The sequence below is a fragment of the Oxyura jamaicensis genome, chromosome 2, assembly GCF_011077185.1.
Source record: "Oxyura jamaicensis isolate SHBP4307 breed ruddy duck chromosome 2, BPBGC_Ojam_1.0, whole genome shotgun sequence".
NCBI lineage: Eukaryota > Metazoa > Chordata > Aves > Anseriformes > Anatidae > Oxyura > Oxyura jamaicensis.
The window spans coordinates 8,027,023-8,044,533 of NC_048894.1; the positions used below are offsets into that span (position 1 = coordinate 8,027,023).

General features: G+C 39.2%; 1 protein-coding gene across 7 annotated transcripts in view; it reads left to right on the forward strand.

The window, feature by feature from the left end:
* Nucleotides 1-17,511, forward strand: part of DPP6 (dipeptidyl peptidase like 6) — a 551,821-nt gene that overhangs the window by 364,327 nt on the left and 169,983 nt on the right. Inside the window, exons 1-2 of one of the 7 annotated variants that reach the window (XM_035317876.1) lie at nucleotides 3,668-3,694; nucleotides 12,468-12,473. The exons of the other annotated variants lie outside the window; for them this stretch is intronic. Coding sequence (XP_035173767.1) covers nucleotides 3,683-3,694; nucleotides 12,468-12,473 — 18 coding nt within the window. The 5' untranslated portion in view covers nucleotides 3,668-3,682. Of the gene's footprint in view, nucleotides 1-3,667; nucleotides 3,695-12,467; nucleotides 12,474-17,511 lie in introns of those variants that run through there. 7 annotated transcript variants of the gene reach the window in all.

The following is a 17,511-nucleotide window of genomic DNA, read 5'->3' on the forward strand; positions in this document are numbered from 1 at the left end:
TGGGAATGTGCCTTAGATACGAGGACATGTCTGGCCATTTCAGGGACTATATCACTGACCAGAGCAGCTATCAGTAAGTAACCACCTCTGTCTTGCAGTAGCTAGAGTTCTCACAGGGTGAAAGACAACTTAGAGCTACAAAATAATATCAAACTAAAGGTTGAAAACTGTGATGTGTTACAACATGGTCCAGAAGAATCTTGTTAGCTGAGCTGCTTGTTGAAATGTTTAAACTTCTCAGTGAACTCATAGTCTAAAGAGTGAAAGCAATACAGCACGTTTTCTTCCCTGAATAGGTGTGTGTTTGAGGGCTGCAGATTTGTCAAATTAAAAGTATGTAGCATGGTTTAGAAATACGAAAAGTAGGGTATGAAAAATGTGATGAAAAAAAGGAGTCAGTATGAAGATGGAAGTATGAGATACATATTTCAGGTTTAATTTTTAATCACTATCCAAGTCCATTGAGATGTGAAAATAGAGTATGATCAATTGATATAAGGAGTGTTTCTTCCAAAAATGTTAATGTCATTATTATGAAGTAACACCTGTTACTGCATAGAATCTTATTAGACTGTGTGTGCATGAAGTAATACCCTTAGAAGAAGTTAGATGAATATCCCATAATAAATCATAGACCACAAGGGTATGCTGTTAATATCAAGATTAATTATACACTGATTTGTAAGTCATTATATCACAGATAGCGATGTTGAAGCTTAATTTTTCTCAAAAAAAAAAAAAAAAAAAAAAAAAAAGTGAATTCTGGTATAGCTGTTTAACTATTTATAAGCACCCTTGAGATGCAGGCTCAAGCAAGACAAGAAAACATATTACTATTTCATTGGTTTGCCTTGTATAATGGAGTGGCTAAATCTACAGTATCAATCATACCAAGACTTAATTAGAGATTCTGTTTTCTGACCCAACCTTGTAAACACCTCTGTTTTTTGTCTTTTGAAGTGTACAGTAGCAGACTCTTTTCCTTATTTTGCATTCTTGATATTCTTCTCTTGTAATGGTTACATAGTGGCATCATTTTTACCTGATTTATTAAAATGACTAAAAGGCAGAAAAACATAAAATAAATTCAAACATGTTGACGAAGTGCTATATTTGACAAAAACAGCATATTAAGCATCTCATAATTGATATTCTTGAACCTACCATATGTGAAGCCCCATAATATTTGATCCCTTCTCTGATTAAGGACCAGATCCATTTAGAGACCCATGATGTGGGCTCAGCTCACTGCACTGTGCACAGAGAGGGTTGGGTGTTATGGGGAGGTGATACAGCAGCTTGTGCACAAGGCAGGCATCCATCTTCCTGGCAGGGAAAGGATGCCCCTTTTATAGAAGCCTATGTCGTGTCTTGAGTCTTTCCCTGCAGGGTTTGTGTTTGGGAAATCATACACCAAAATATCTAGGAAGTGCCTGAACTCTGCATGAAGTTCATGGGACTTGAGCACAAGTTTAAATGGTTTCCCAGATACAGAAAGGCATTCCATTAAATGCTTTCCTGAGTTCATCTGCAGCTGAGCAGTCCCCAGGGACACGTGAGGCTGAAGGAAACCTTTGCACTTTCCCAGCAATTTTTCCCAGTGGATGAAGGAGAGCATTCTACCTGAAAGGAAGCAGAAAAGACAGAGCAGTACTGTGCGTTAACTGGCAGCATCATTTCTTAATTGGTACCAAAAGGATTTAGTGAAGTAATAAATACAGTTACTGATTTGAGGAGCTGTGCATATTATGCAGTGTGAAAATTATATTTAGATGAAGAAATCAACAATACTCTAAGGTACACTGTGCAGTTACTTAATAAAACAAAGGCAGACAAACAACAAACAATTATAACAGTCATGTTCCACTTTTTTAGGAGTTACCAATTTTCTCTTCCTTTGCTTAATTGTTCACATTTCCTTTAAAGTATATTAAAAAAGTAATACCAATCCCTGTATGCCCACTAGCATAACACTTGTAGTTATAAAGAGCTGCACATGTCATCCCCATACATTAGCAACATCCTGAGCTCATAGCTTAAATGTTGCACATGGGGGTGATGCATGCCATCTGGACTAAGGTAAATGCCATCCCTAATGGACACAGGAAGTATTTTTCTGGAGACTGATTCCAAGCACAACCCCATTATTGGACAGGTCAAGCATTGCCACCTCTGATCCCTTGTCCACCTATGGCAGTGGTCTGTGCCAAATCAGGCTCAGGAAAGATGCTCAGGCAGTTTGCTGTGACTGCTTCAATCATCCCATCTGCAACAGAGGGAAATGGAATTCCTACTCCCTCTGCAACAAATGTTTTAGCAATGGATAATGAAAGTGATAAGCTGGAACTAAACGTGATATCCACTCACGCAAGTAACAGGAGCTAATGAAATACACAGAGAATTCATTTTCCAGTGCAGAACAGCAGCAAATGAATAACATGCCTAATGACATTCTTCTAGCCCAGTTCAAATGCTCTTGTCCTGACCAGGCAATGAAGAAGTGCTGAATTCTGGCTAAAATACATAAAGCTGCAGCCTTGCTTCGTGCCTGGGCCAGCCAACCCTTCAATGGTCTGCTTCAAAGGCTATTGCCCTGCCTCTAAAACCTCGTGGAAGATTATATTTTTTCTGGATGTGAGCAGGGAACCCATGGGAGTATAACTTAAAAGTTATCTTAAATAGAGAGGTGTTTAGGAAGAGGGACATAATTCTTACAGGTGTTTGAGACACTTGCCTACAGTGAAACTGAGGGCATTTGGGTATCTAAATGGTTTCTAACAAACTAGTCTTGGCATTGCTGCACTAAGACCCATCCAGTCCCACCCTCTGCCATGGGCAGGGACCCCTCCCACCAGCTCAGGCTGCCCCCAGCCCCATCCAGCCTGGCCTTGGGCACTGCCAGGGATGGGACAGCCACAGCTCCTCTGGGCAGCCTGGGACAGGGCCTCACCACCCTCTGAGTGAAGAATTTCTTCCTAATAGCTAACCTAAATCTGCACTCTTTTAGTTACCTTTGTATAGATCAGCTGTTTTTCCCACAAATCTCTGCTACTAGAGTGAATGTGTCAATGCCAAATAGTGGGGTCAGCATAGCTACTAAGTGGAGTTAAAAAATTGTTACTTACTGGATCAAAAACTAGATTGGTAGTGAGGGCTCCCACCATGCATGGTTAGTCACTTCTGCCTGGAGGAGAAGCCATGGAAGGGGTGACTGATGGGGAGAGGGAATACTTCAAAATAAGAAAATTGAACTAGTACAAGCATGGAAGAGTCTATATAAGTAAAGTTTTTTCATCCATTTCTCTTATTTGGGTTTTCCATGTAGGTCTTTTTGCATCAGATGCACTTTCTGTTTTAGGAATTTGAGTTCTTAATATAAGTGCGAAATTAATTAAGATGTAATTAGGATGTATATAAAGCATGGATTGTATACAACATAGGAGACTCTTGGGAAATTTACGCTCAGCATGAGCCCAAGTGCAGAGGTTTCTTGGACTTGTCTCCAGCAGGCACCTTGGTTCAGATGTTGTGTTGTCAAAGGATCAGGATTATGTCAAGACATCTTTTATTCCCATGGGGGATAATGACTTCCTGCCTGGATGGCAAATGTTCTCATTCCCCATGAAAAGTTGTAGGACAAAGGTTAAGTTGCCTCCTGTAATTTTACAAAGATATTTGAGACATGCCTGAAGCTGTCTATTCTATCTGTGCCAGACATTTTTTGTTGTTCTAGAAGCTGACTGAGTAGTGCAGCCTGGTACACCGGGGCTTGTTAATACTTTGCAAGATTGATTATTTTACACTTTACGTCTTCAGTCTGCGAAGGAGATGTGCTGTGTGACTATGTAGCTTATGCCGAGAGCACACCCTCAGGTGGACTTGCATCTGGACTCCCAGCATCACTGGAATTATGTTACCAGACCCCCAGGGAAGAAGTAGAACTCGGCTTATTCCCTGTAATTTTATATATGTTTTAATATATTTGTTACTGTAGCAGGAAGATTCCAGCTCTTTGTCCTATTCCCCAGTAGAGTTTTTCTCCCTCTCAGGAGGGCAAAAAAATACTGAAATTGCAAAGCCATTAAAAAATGGAAATTAAGATGGAAATTAAGGGAGAAGTGGAATATACTGTTGCTGTGAATTCTTACATCCTTCACAAAGCATTGTGTAGGAGAATGAACAAGATTCTGATTTTGTTGTTGTTGTTGTTAAATTCATGAAAAAAAAATTTGAAAAAAAAAATATCCAAGGTTTGTAGTGCCCCATTAGTTGGCTGTGACATCTCCTGAAAATATTACTTTTCCATTTGACATTATGAGGCTATGATAGCAACATTTTATAAAGGCAAAATATGTGGAGAATAGCAATGCTTTTTCTCCTCTAATTCTAAGATAGCAAAAAAGCATCAGGCACTAAGGCACAGCCTTAAGATATTTCTTGCTAACAAGGAGAGGTCATAAAACATATAGCTTTTTCCTCCTTCATTCCCCTCCTACTAAAAAGTAAATGAGAGCATGTCTGTTTCTCAGTCACTGCCATGAACCCTGGCTTTAAATGAGCTCACCTGGGTCCCGAGCCTGTACATGTGGCTGCATCAGACTGCAGCTTAGCCCAGGCTGCCTGCCCCAGCATTTGTCCCAGCTTCTCAAGCAGATTTGCAGCACTGGGTCCCACATTTCAAGAACAGCACAGCTCCAGGTGCCCCATGAGCTACTGGGGATGTGGGGCAGATGTATCACAGCATTAACTGCCATGATGAAATTCTGTCAGGAGCACGCATGGCGCTGGGCTGTGCTTTCAGATTTAAGGGTCTTTTTTTCCACTGTGAGCACAAATTGGGGGAAGGAAGACCAAAAAAAAAGAAAAAAATAAAAATAAAAAAGTTTTTTACTTCTGCAGGTCCTCTGCTGCTTTGCTCTTCTGATCAGACACATTTTTCATTAATTATTCACTGCAGACGGAGTCCCTCACCATATGGGAGGGGGTTAGCTGCAGAGATGAGGCTCCGCTGCAGCTCAGCTGATGCCTCTGGGGCTGCCCACGGGGGCTGCAACCATCCACCTGGCGAGGCATTGCTGCAAGGTCCAGCAAAGACCCAGCTCACTAAAGGATGGTTTGTTTCTCTTTTCCTCTGAAATGAAAACTAATGGACAAAAGACAATTCACTTCTTGTACAGGGCTAAGTAGGAACATCTGTAGGGTGTGAGGGTCTGCTTCCCCATGCCAAGAAATTGTAAGGTACCTACATGTGTGTATATATTTCTCTGCTGTACCAACAAAATGTAGTGAATTAATCTGTAGAAGTATTAATTGTTTGGATTTTTTTGATCCTGCTTCCCTCACTCCCTTTGTTCAAATGAATGACAAAAGTGACTTCAAAATATTTTAGTACCCTTTGTGTGTGTGTGTGAAGCAATGGAAATTGACATTGTATTTTATCTTGACAACCAAAGGACTAGCACTTGACGCTCCCTTCTTTAGTAGCTTAGACCAGTTGCAAGAGAGGATACATCAGGCTGATCTGACAAAAAGACTGTAGTCATATTGTTTTATATGCTAACAATGAAGGATTGCTGGAGAGAGGTAGAAAATCCCCTGCCACCATGAAAGGACCGGCAGGGCAGACTGGGACCTGGTCACCAGTGTGGGTGGCACTGGGGAAGTGAAAAATGCCAGGAGCAGAGCAGCCTTGTCCTCTCTTCCTCGAGGCAGCTTTTGGCAATGGCCGAGTATTCATCCCTCATAATTCAATAACTGAGATCCTTCACACCAGTTATCTGCTGTCTATAGAGGCAGGGAGTGATGGACCAGACGAACATCTGTTAAACACACACGTGTTTATGTCAATACAGTAGAAGGAAAATAGGGCAGCAGATTTATCTTGACCAGCTCATACACCTGTCTGTCCCTTTGCAGTGTCACTGCTATCTGTTGGCAGCCAGAGTGATGGCCAGTGTATGGAGCACAGATCCGTTGTGCCATGTCCTTTCTTCTCTTCTTTGACACAGAGCATTTCACAAAGTCTTACTGTCCTCAGTGCCACATTTCCGTTCTGAATCTGGTGACAGCAAATGTTGCTTGAGAAAAGCACAAAGGCTGTGACTGATGGTAGGTTGGAGAGACACTGTTTGGAGCTGTGTAACCTGGAGGACATGCTCTTATTGTAACTGAGTGTAAAGGTCACCGTATTGCTGGATATCCTCTACTCTCCAGGGAAAGAGAGTACTAGGTGCACAGTCATCATGAGTGGAAGAGGATTCCACAGTCTGTAAGTCAAATAATGGAGAATCAAGAGCCCACATATATAATTTCCAGGGCCCCATTTTCCTGAACTACTATTATGGAGGCATTGCCATGAATTTAGGGGTTCTGGTTCAGTCATCTTGAAAAAGTTAGGTTTCAGCTAAGGTTTTCTGTTCTAAATCTTAGTCAAGATTAGTGTACACCTGAAACTTGTGTACACCTGAAACTTTTGTTGAGATCTTTTTTGCAGATACCATGAGTCCATTAGCTTCATCATTTTTGCCCTTAAGCTTTCTCCTGTCTGTACCGAGGCCAACATAAGGTTTTGTCAAATAGGAAGCTTGGAGTTCAGAACCAAATCCTGCTTTTTCTGAGTATACAGAAGTGTGTGTAACTGAAGGTAGAAGGGTTGTGATCTGGTAAATGTGAAGAGAGATGACAAATGGGATTTCTAACCAAAATGACTTTATATTGTATTACAGAAAATGTTGAGCAGTACAAGCTGGTAGTATTGAGAGTCCTGCTTCTAATTACAATTCAACATTATATTTAAGTTATAATAGTTTTTTGTTGTTGTTGTTGTTGTTGTTTTTTATAATCACAAAATACACAAATGAAATGCACATTGCTGATTTTGTGTGTGTGTGTGTGTGTGTGTGTGCACCAATGAGTAATATAATCATGATGTAGTTTTAAATTAAATTATTTTGTTCCTTTTTTTAATTTCAGATTGATGGTTTTCCCCAGTGCCAGAGCCTAATGTACAGTAAAGAAAAATTATTTAAAATTATTAAAAAAAAAAATACAGTCACATACACTAAATTAACCTTTTCATTCCCCTATGGTATGTGTCATATAAAAATGATCCATGTAACATCTAGTTACTGGAGAGATGCATATGTAGAGAATATAAATTGGTAGACTTCCCATTCTGCTCTGGACAATTTTTTCACACAGTAAGTAATAACCTGGCTGTGCTAATGTTCATCCCTCTTTAAAAATACCAATGCCCCAGCCCACAGCATTTGCATTCTCCTGCTGCTATATATCTGATCACTTCTGAGCTCAAAAGTAGTGATGGAAGAGTTTTATCTTTGAAGGCAGAGAGGGAGAATGAATGCAGCAAGGCTTATGTCCTCAGAAGCACTTCTGCACCTGACTACTGGTGAAACTACAGAGAATTAGGGATCTGAACATCACTGAGGACATTGGTTTATGTATGTTGCAATGAGGGATTTCACACAGACAACCCCCTGGGCAGTTCTGGGGGGTCCCGAGAGGGCTGGATGAGGTACTTGGTAAGGAATTCCATACTGGAAGGGTTTTTGCACCATTGCTTGGGTTCAGGATGTCTTTAAGTCTCATAAGGTGAGTGCAATGGCAGAGATATGAAGATATGATGAAGATGAAGACACCTTTTTAGGTGTGTTTAATCTTGAGTTGATCTGAAGATCCTCAGCAATCTAGGGAAACGAGATGGCCCTCTCTACCTTCTGGGCCTGTTCAGATCTCTGAAGTTCAGAAGCCGAACCCCACTTCTGGAGAGTAAGAGGTCAGTGGGGTGAGGAATGAAACCCCTTGTTTCTTGGTCACTCACTTTCCTCCTTACCTCTTCCTGAAGCATTTTTTCCTGGGATGCAATGAAACTGCCACATAAAGGTCAACGTGTTTACTTGGGAGATTTCTCTCTCTTCAAGCCCTTACAGCATGTCCAAATCAAGATGGTATCCATACACTTAACTTCTGTTTCAAATACAAAGGGGACCTCTTTAACCCACTCTTTCTCACTTTTGACATCACCAGCGAGAAAGTAACAAAATAAAAGGGAGAAATTTAATTACAGAGGCAACTTTAGAGCTTGAAGCCAGTGGAAAACACACAGGTAAACCATCAGCATGATTCAGGAGAAGAGGCACTTTTGTCAGTGCTGTTAAGATGCTAACATGAATTATGCAGGGAGATTAAAAATCATTGAGTTGATGCAGTGGCTGTGCTGCTGGATGGCAGTGACCCTTGCGAAACAGATCTTCTGGGACACAAAAAAAATATATAAAAAAATAAAATAAAAATTACAGTCTGTCAGTCAGTTTTGCTTTTCTTTTCTTTTTTTTTTTTTTTTTTTTTTTTTGAGTAGGAACATGGATGTCTTGTTTCTATTATGTATTTCACTTGCCTAGTCTCAGAATTGTATTGAATTAAGGATATTTCTTTCAAATGAAAAATGAGCAAGAATAGAGTTCTTTCAATACAAGAAGTCTTGCTCCTGTGGTATTGTGCCATAGGTAATACAGCACAATATGGGAAAGAAAGTTGGCATTTTGCTTTCCCAAGGAAAAATGACTTGCTGTTTGTTGGTTGTGTTTGCTATTGCCCAGAAAGTTTTGAAAATGAAAATAAATGACTTTGTGAAGCTTTCTGTAATGCGCAGTGAGAACCCTGGTAAAAATAGAAATCAATTAAACCAGACCAAGCATAAGACTCATAAACCTTTGGAGACCTTGGAGTCACTTTGCCTGTCAGCAGCACTCAGTACTGAGCCAGTCTGCTTGCATTTCATGCCGAAAACTTGAGCCACTCTTGAAGAGCTGTAATTCGTCAAACTGCAGTTTTCCTAAGCTGGGGCTGGACAAGTGCCAGGGGGAATTAAGATTTTTTATTATTTTTTTAAGAAAAAAAAAAAAAAAAAAAAAAAAACACACAAAAAAAAAAAAAAAACTTCATGTCCATCAAATCAAGATATGCATGAAGTGGTTTCAGGTTTGAGAAAGATATGTGATGTGAAAAAAAACTGAGCAAATCCATTAGGAAAGCTGTGATGGTACATGGGGCTCATAACTATTTTCGAGGAAGAAGCACAGTGGGGTCTGCTCTTTCTCAGCATCCAGGACAGGCTCATCGAAGTCAGCTAGGAGGGGAAAAAAAAGGGGGGGGGGGGGGGGGGGGGAAGATAAAAATAAAAAAAATGAATAAAACAGATGTTCTTTCCTTGTTATGTGAATAAAGGGGGAAAAAAATGAGCAGGGAGCCGTAGCTTAGATTTAGGGTTTGAGATTTCAGTGGAGTTTAGGTCTGAATTTATATGATAAATTAACCTGAAGGGACACAGGGGCCAAACAATTGTCTGTAATCACTTATGTGGTTAGTTAGGATGCTCCCAGGCACATTTATGGCTCACAGCATGTTCCCAGGACTGACACAGAAAAGCTGGTGTTTCAGAACGGGCCAGGGACTGTGCTGGGAAGGAGGATGTGATGTAGTTATCTTGTACAATATATAAAAGGGTTTGGCTTGAAATAAAAGTTCTCTTAAAAAAAAAAAAAAAAAAAAAAAAGTATAAATATAATCTGTGAATTTTAGCATCCCAAAAAACTCCGGAGTTGGCAGTTTACACACCTCCTACACTATAATTTTAATAGGATTCTCAGACAGTTGAGAAATACAACATCATAATCTGATTAATTTATGCTATATGGAAAAGACTAAACGAATCAAGCATGCTACTAAAAATATTATTATTGACCTCAGTAAAGACAGGTTCTGGTTTAAAATGGGAATAACCTTTTATCTTTTGTGAGAATACTACTGACTTATTTAAGGGAAATATATATAAATATATTTCTCCTAAACTTGACTTTTATGTAGAATGCACATCTCACAAATCCTGTGGAGGACAGAAATATGTGATATTTTTACTAAAGTTTGAGAATGTTTTAGTGTGCACCCATCAGATTTTATCATCTCCTGCCTGGACATTTTTCTTTGTGCAGTAAGTAAAAGCATTTTACCTTGTATCTCACCAGGGAGGCTCAGTTAGTTTCCATTACTTGTGAATTGTCATTATTATGGGCTTTGATCAAATGTTCTTTCCCCAGAAAAGTTATGAGCTGGCACTGCAGTGTCACCCCATGTCATCTTTTCACCCTGGGTCTGTCCCTATAATTCACCTCCATGGGACTTGGGAGGTTGGTTCCGACTCTAACCTCTTTTGGCCAAATGCTCCCACAACCACAGGATGTTTGGGAGCCATCACCTTGCAGCACTCATGTTGGCCATCCACCATCATCCTGTAGGAAAAGGAGGGAGGCATTTTGAACAAAAAGCAGCTGTTTTATCTAAACTTGCACTGGCAGACATTGGTTGGCATGGTGTGGTTGGTTGTACTGAAGGTGCTTCTCCTTCTGTTTTATTTTTATTTTATTTTAATTACCCCAAACATGTATGAATCTTTGATTATTAATAAGACTTACACATGTTTTGGCCAAACAGGAATCTACCTTCCGCCAGTCCCCACCCATTTTAATTAACGCATACATTCACATAATAATCACTGTATCACAGGTTTATTTCCAAGAAACTTGGCAAAGTAATTTTTATATTCTTAGCACACAGACCAATTTCTGCAACCTGAGTTTGATGGATACCCAAGGAGATTGCAAAATGAAATGATAAAACCATTCTCCCTCCCTGCCTCCATCCTATACTCACTGGTTTGGTTTTTCCCAGCTGTCTCTGCAACTTGCTGACTTTAAAACTCTGCTGTTTTCATGGCTGTTTTTCACATTGTTCCAAAATAAATTATTTAGGAATTAAGCTTTGTTCACTTCATGTTTTACTTCCTGTACCATTTAGAAACAAGTTATTTACAAATTAACTTACTGGGAAAAAAAGCCTAGAAGTTAGTAAAATATAATACTAAACAGAATTTCTAATACAATGTTGTATTTCTACCCAGGGAGTTTAAACACTTTACCACTTCTCTTATCACAAATTCTTCCTCAGTGTTCAGAATCATAAATTGAATGGCATTTCTGTTTTTCCTGAAATATAGTTTCTCTAAAAACTGTAATTGCCTTTTTACAAATGTAAGCAGAATGGCATTTGGTTGGAACTGGAGGATGTGACATATGAGCAGAGGTTTCTCCAATCTCTAAACCTTGCCAAGAAGCTTCTTTTCCTTTTTCTTGAGACTGTAATTCCTAAAGTAGAGAGATGACATCCTAGCATGCCTTGGCAACGTCACCTTTTGCAGTTTATTTCTGCATGGGAATGAACTGCTCCAAGGCTTCTATGTGTGTTGCTGCTTGGTTTAGATGAAGCCAGGCTTTCAGTGCATTGTAGTGGCAAAACTGGAGCAAAGCTAACACTGTAGTACACAGGGGTACTGGGATCAGTGATATTATCTGCAACATTTGGGCTTGCCGAGTCTTTACAGGAATCTGATGGAAACACAGACTCTTATGGAATTAAAATCCTAAGCATCAAACCAAGTTTTACTGGTGCCATGGCAGATGTTTCACCCTAGCAGACTGTTTTAGTTTTAGTGGATGAATGTATGTGCTTATATCAAACACTGACATAAAATCAAAGAAATGCTATTGATTTTATGGGCTCTGTCCCTATTGGGAATAGATCTTTAATTATTAATTGAATTATAGCTAAGGGCCCCTGTGAGGACTGGTTGTCCCACTGCGCCAAGAATTATAAAACCATCTAAGTTACGGTGGATGAATGAACGAAGCCAAAGGTGGGAAAATGAAGATTAATAAGACATTAAAACAGGACCATCACAAGTATTTACTAAATATATCTCAAATCACATATATTCTGCTATACACACGCACAATTATTACAACCTTCTTTCTCCTAGGCTTGAGATAGAAGATGGCCATGTCCTTGGCTGGAGCCATACTTTGTGCAACCAGCCCAGCTGGTGTTCACAGCTTGAAATTTTATCACCTTGAGAACATGCTCCTGGCAGAATTTCAAAGTCCATGTTCCCTATTTGTAACCTACTTTGGAAATGCCTCTTTGTCTCACTGTAAGCACTAGGCATAACTGGATAATAATTAAGTAGTAATGTTGCTTATTCATGTGTGGTAAGGTGGTAAGAGGATGTTGCAACTGGGTTACTATTCCTGGGTACCAAAGTCATGTGAGATGCCAGTTCAAGATACAGAGATGCTAAATTAATCTTCTAGTGCTGTTAGGTTTGGAGGGGATCCAAAACCGTTTCATCACAACACTCATAAAAATGATGGGAAGTTGTTAAATATCCATTTCTGCAGTACAAAGCAAATAGGAATTCCAGATATTACTGTATTTAGATCTTTTTACACATTTTTTTTCTCTTAATTTAGAAGTAGCTCTGGGTTGCACTTGTAGCTGACACAGGCTGGCTTTGCTCCAGTGGAGCCGATGATCTACATCAGTCAATGCTAGCTGAGGATCTGGTGCCTTCTGCTTTAAAACTGTGGAAGACCCATCATCTGTTAGAACTAACAGTTAGGCGTGATGTGCAGATGGCATTCATTTTCTCCTATCGCCTTTGTAATATAAACATGCAAGACTGAAAGCTCTATTAAAGCATAAAACATGCAGGGTTTATTTTTACAAAGGGCTGAGTGTTACAGACACAGCCTTTTCCTCGCTCACCCTCAAACACTCCTTTAATGCCCAGCCTCGGAGTATTTGCTGACATGCACTTTGCAGGAAATTGTGAGAGAAGTAGCTACAGGGCCAAAATGAGTGACTTCAGGTAAAAAAGCCTCCCATAAATGCAGGGTGGGATAGCGTGTTGCATGGGGTAGAAGATTTATCTTGTGGTGCTGTGGAATAGACAGCAAAGATGTTAACTGTTACTAAGTCACTGTTCCCTATCAATAAAAGCATTTTTTAATCAGCAGAAGCAGAAGTTGAAGAAAAACATAATATAGCTGTCTTTCACCACAGTAACACACAGGATTTTTTTATCCCTCCAAACTGTTATGTTGGACTTTTGTAGGAAAGTCCATGTGCACACCATGCCTCATCTGTAAAAGCAGGCCAAGTTTTTCTTCTTTTGCTGAGGTCTTTGAAGCACCACCTTTGGCATCTCAACAACTGAGGTTGCTGTAGCCTCAGGCTCTCTGAGCCTATCTGCAAACTGCTTGCTCTATGGCATCCAGCTTCAACTGGAGCACAGCTTGGGGTGGTTGGCAGCAGGAGAAGAGAAGGAAATTGGGGTGGAGAAGGACTGAAAAGAAAATAAAAGCTCCAAGAGAGGTAACTCAGTTTGAATTCAGAATTGAGAAAGATGCAGTTATTTGCTTATTATTGTTTACCTGTGTTATGATACTGCCTAAACACTTTAGTGGTTGAGGTCTGCGCTCTGCCAGGCAGGGTACCAAGAATGAGTCCTGCCCACAAAGAGCTGCCCTGCTAAATTTAAGGCAGGAGAGCAGCAGAGGTTACAGACAGGTGGAGAGGTGTGAGAAGACAATAGGGCAGTATCGATCATAGATAACAACCAGTGGTCTCAGCAAAACTCCTATTGTAAACACTGCTACACTGGGTTTGCTGCTATTATAATTGCAATTAGTATTTCCTTTATGCAACACAAGGTTAGTAGTCAATCAGTATGGGGTACTGACTACTCATGTCATTTTTAATACTATTTAGCAGTTATAATCTGCAGCAATTTTGTATTATAAAGAACTGATTAACAGCAAGAATATTTTTTCTGCTGAAGGTCACAGGAGTTATTGCCAGAGACACCAGTGGTCCTGTACCTTATCTGCTGAGCAATGTGTTTATTCTGGGCCATGACTGGAAATTGGTGAGCTGACTTGCCAGAGATATTGAACTCATCATGCTATGTCATCAGGCACAAGTTTTAATTCAGAATAAGGTAGCACAAGCTGAAGTAGAATACTTATTCCTTGATTAACTGTGTGTTGACAGGCTTGCTGGAAGATTTTTTTTTTTTTTTAGGGAGTCTCAGTGTAGCACTTAGGGTCATACCCAGGTTATTTAGTTTGAATTTAGAAGAAAAACAAAAAATCAAGAAGCAGAGCTTGCAAAAATGGCAGTTGTAGAAACCATACAAAGACACTGCTGTAAACTCCACTTCTGAAGCCAATCAAAGATCTGGCACCTGTTTTAGTTTCATACCATTCATATTTTATTTATTTATTTTTCTTTCTGATTTACACTGGCATAACTGAGAGAAGAGCTCATTTTCTGATCTGCGTGAATAGCAATGCCACTGGGAGATTTCCAGCAGATGTAGATCATTTTATATATCCTGTACAGTCTGTAAGTGTATAATACCAGACAAGATATACACTCAGTCCCCTTTCTTGAAATGTAAAAGTGACATCTCCGTGTTGAAAAGGACTAAGAGGCCAACCATGGCCTGCCCACTCTTGGTACTTCAGAAATATTGGTCTAGGCTTCAGAAATATTGGTCTAGGCTTTTATTAAATAATACCAATGATTGACAATTGATATCTGTATTGTTTTTCTTCCATTTAACTATGTTGACATAACATTAAAAAAAAAAAAAAAAAAAAAAAAAACAGTTTTGACTGAGTTTTTGGTTCAAAAAACGGTTATGCTATTGTAATATGGCCACCGTGCAGACAGACTTTTTGGCAGGTTTTAAATAAATATGCCAGAAATAAGGTTGTTGACAGAATCTTGGGTTGGAGCACATCCAGCTTTCATCCATAACATGTCAGTGCAGTGATTCTTTCACAGGCAGGGAAATATGTCACACAGATCCATATTTTAGAGTCTTAAAATACCATAGATGTCTGGATTTATGGCTTCAAAGTCAACTTCACAGGTGGGTAGCGTTATTTTTCAATCGTAAATGAAGATGAAAGTGATAACATTTACAGTTTGTAATATGCAGCATCAATGAAGGGTGCTTGTTTTAAAACTTGTGGTAACATCTGTTTTACTTTCCTAATCCAGAAACAATTAAGGTTTTATGTAAGAAAGAGAATGGGGGGTGGGGAAAAAAAAAAAAAAAAAAAAAAAAACTGCAAAGAGAAAAAAGGAGAAAAAAGAGGCTGAAGGGCTTTATCTCACTTGCAGATATCATGAAGGCTTTGTGCTAGCTCTTCATGAGAAGCAGGGGGCAGGTGACTCCCACAAACAACTGACTTCATTTTAATGTTCTCTTTTACATATTTTTTAATAGAATCATTTCATCAGAGCAAAAGTTGTGCATGCTTGGTTTATTTTCACATGTGAAATATGCTCAGATTTTGGTATTAAAGGCAAATAGTATCTTTAGGATTAACAACAGTGGTTCACTAGGGGTATCTGCTGTTGGGTTTAGATCTCTGTATTTACATCTGCACACCAGGATCTTTCAGGAATGAGCAAATTATTCCTTTGTGCTGCACACTGGAAACAAACCCTTTGAGGTGCCACTTCAAGAGTGTTATTTATGTACTTGAATCTGTATCTGCCAAGGGCTTAATTAAACACCTTCCCGCCTTCTGGAGCCAGCACTGAGGCTTTCCTGAGCAATGTGAACAGGCAGCTGATGTCTGTCTTTTAAGGGGTGGGAGCTTGCTGCCAAGGTTATCAGGGATCAGTGGCGAGGCTGTAATCTCCTGGACATGAAGGCTGGTCGTAGTGGTACAGCAGCATCCCTCTAGAATTAACAGAAATACAGGTAGGAAAGACCTAAGCCATGGATGCCCGTGTATATGATAGGGTGTGCGTGCAGATTTCCTGCAAGTGGTTTCATCAAAAGAGACTTCAAATGACTGAGTACAAAAAAGCTGCTGTCCGAGTCTGTGCTGAATAAAGATGTTTACCTTTCTTTGAAATGCCATTTATGTCTCCTTGTTTTTTATCAATGAAACCTTTCTGACAGAATTTTGAAAGTAAAATGAAACTTTACTTTCTGCTTCCTTGCAGTGCATTTAAACCCAAAGTATTGTTTATGAATACTTTTCTTCCTCTTGACATATTAGAAATCCCCAGTCTTTGTTATTGCGAGTTTGTTCCAGTATTGATTGGATGACTAAAGAATTAATGGGGTTATGATACGATAGCAGATTCAATGGAAGTATTGATGTACTGAAAGCTTAAGCACGTGTGAGCATAGGAAATCTCATAGAATGCAAGGCTTTATTTTTGAACTTTATCTGATATTGTTGATCTAATTCAAGCTTATTGAAAACCTCCTAAATTATTTTTGTTAATTGTAAAACTTCTAACTGCTTGGTGGGGAGTTTATTTTCAGGAATATGGGTGTTTCCAACAGCCCTGCAGTGCTGCCTGCATCTTACCTCTGTCTGTTTGTCCTTCAGACACTGTCAGGGCTTGGCTGTGGCTGGGCAGATGCACTGTGGCTTTTCAGCTGCTTCTCTTCATTTCTCCTGTCATCCTATTAGGTCCCACTGTGCCCTGCTGTGGAAGGAAACATATTTCTGCCACTTACTAACAAGACCCAGATTCCTTTCCTGGCTTTATCTCTGATTTGCATGTGATGCTGGGATAGTCACAGACTTTCTTTTGAGCCTGATTTGCACCACCTGAAAAAGGGGGACTGTAATATTTTCCTAACAAAGGTGTTCTAAGCTTACATTAATTAATATTTGTAAAAGTGTCTAAGTTGAAGATGCATAAAATGCAAGTATTTATATTGTTTGCTTGATGGAAAAAATATATTTCTCAAGGCTCCTGACCTACTTTTCATATTTGTTTAGAGATTCATTCCTTCTAATTATTTTGCATTTCAAATACAAAGCCAAGTACAACTATGGAGAAAACAAAGAGGATGGGATGCTAACCTCTGCATCTCTTTGCTAGGAGGAAGCCCATTCCAGAACTAGAATAATTAATGAAAACAGGTGCCACCTCAGATGTCTAATGGTTCAAGCCTGGCTCTCCATTGCAGGTTTATAACCTTTGTAATGGATAGAACCCAAATGTATAGGAAGACGGTTTCAACATTATATTTTTCTGTAAAATGGATTCTTGATAAGAAAAAAAGTTGGAAAATATCGTCCTGCATCTCCTGAAATCAAACATATGAGGTTTGCCTGACCTCTGTTCAGGTAATTTTGCCACATTACAGAAAATAATAAATAAATAAACATAAAGCAAGTTAAATAGGTTCTCAGGATTACAGAAACACTTGCTCTATTATAAGGCTTTATGTCTTCCTAGCTTTTTTCTGTTTGTTTGTTTTTCTTTTTTAAGAAAAAAGGAACAAAAACAAACAAACAAAAAATTAAAGATGTATCAGCAGGTCTGCATTAGATCTGCCATTCTTAATAATTTAGTAAATGAAGCAAAACTCCTAAATCGGTAAGGTCAATGTGGAGGAGAAGCATTGAGGGTTGTTCTGGCTGTGAGGGAAGTCATCCTTCCAGGAAAGTGGAGGGCACGGATAATTCATACAGTTCCTGTGTCTGCTTCAACTCATGCATAAAAAAATAAAATAAAATAAAATAAAATAAAATAAAATAAAATAAAATAAAA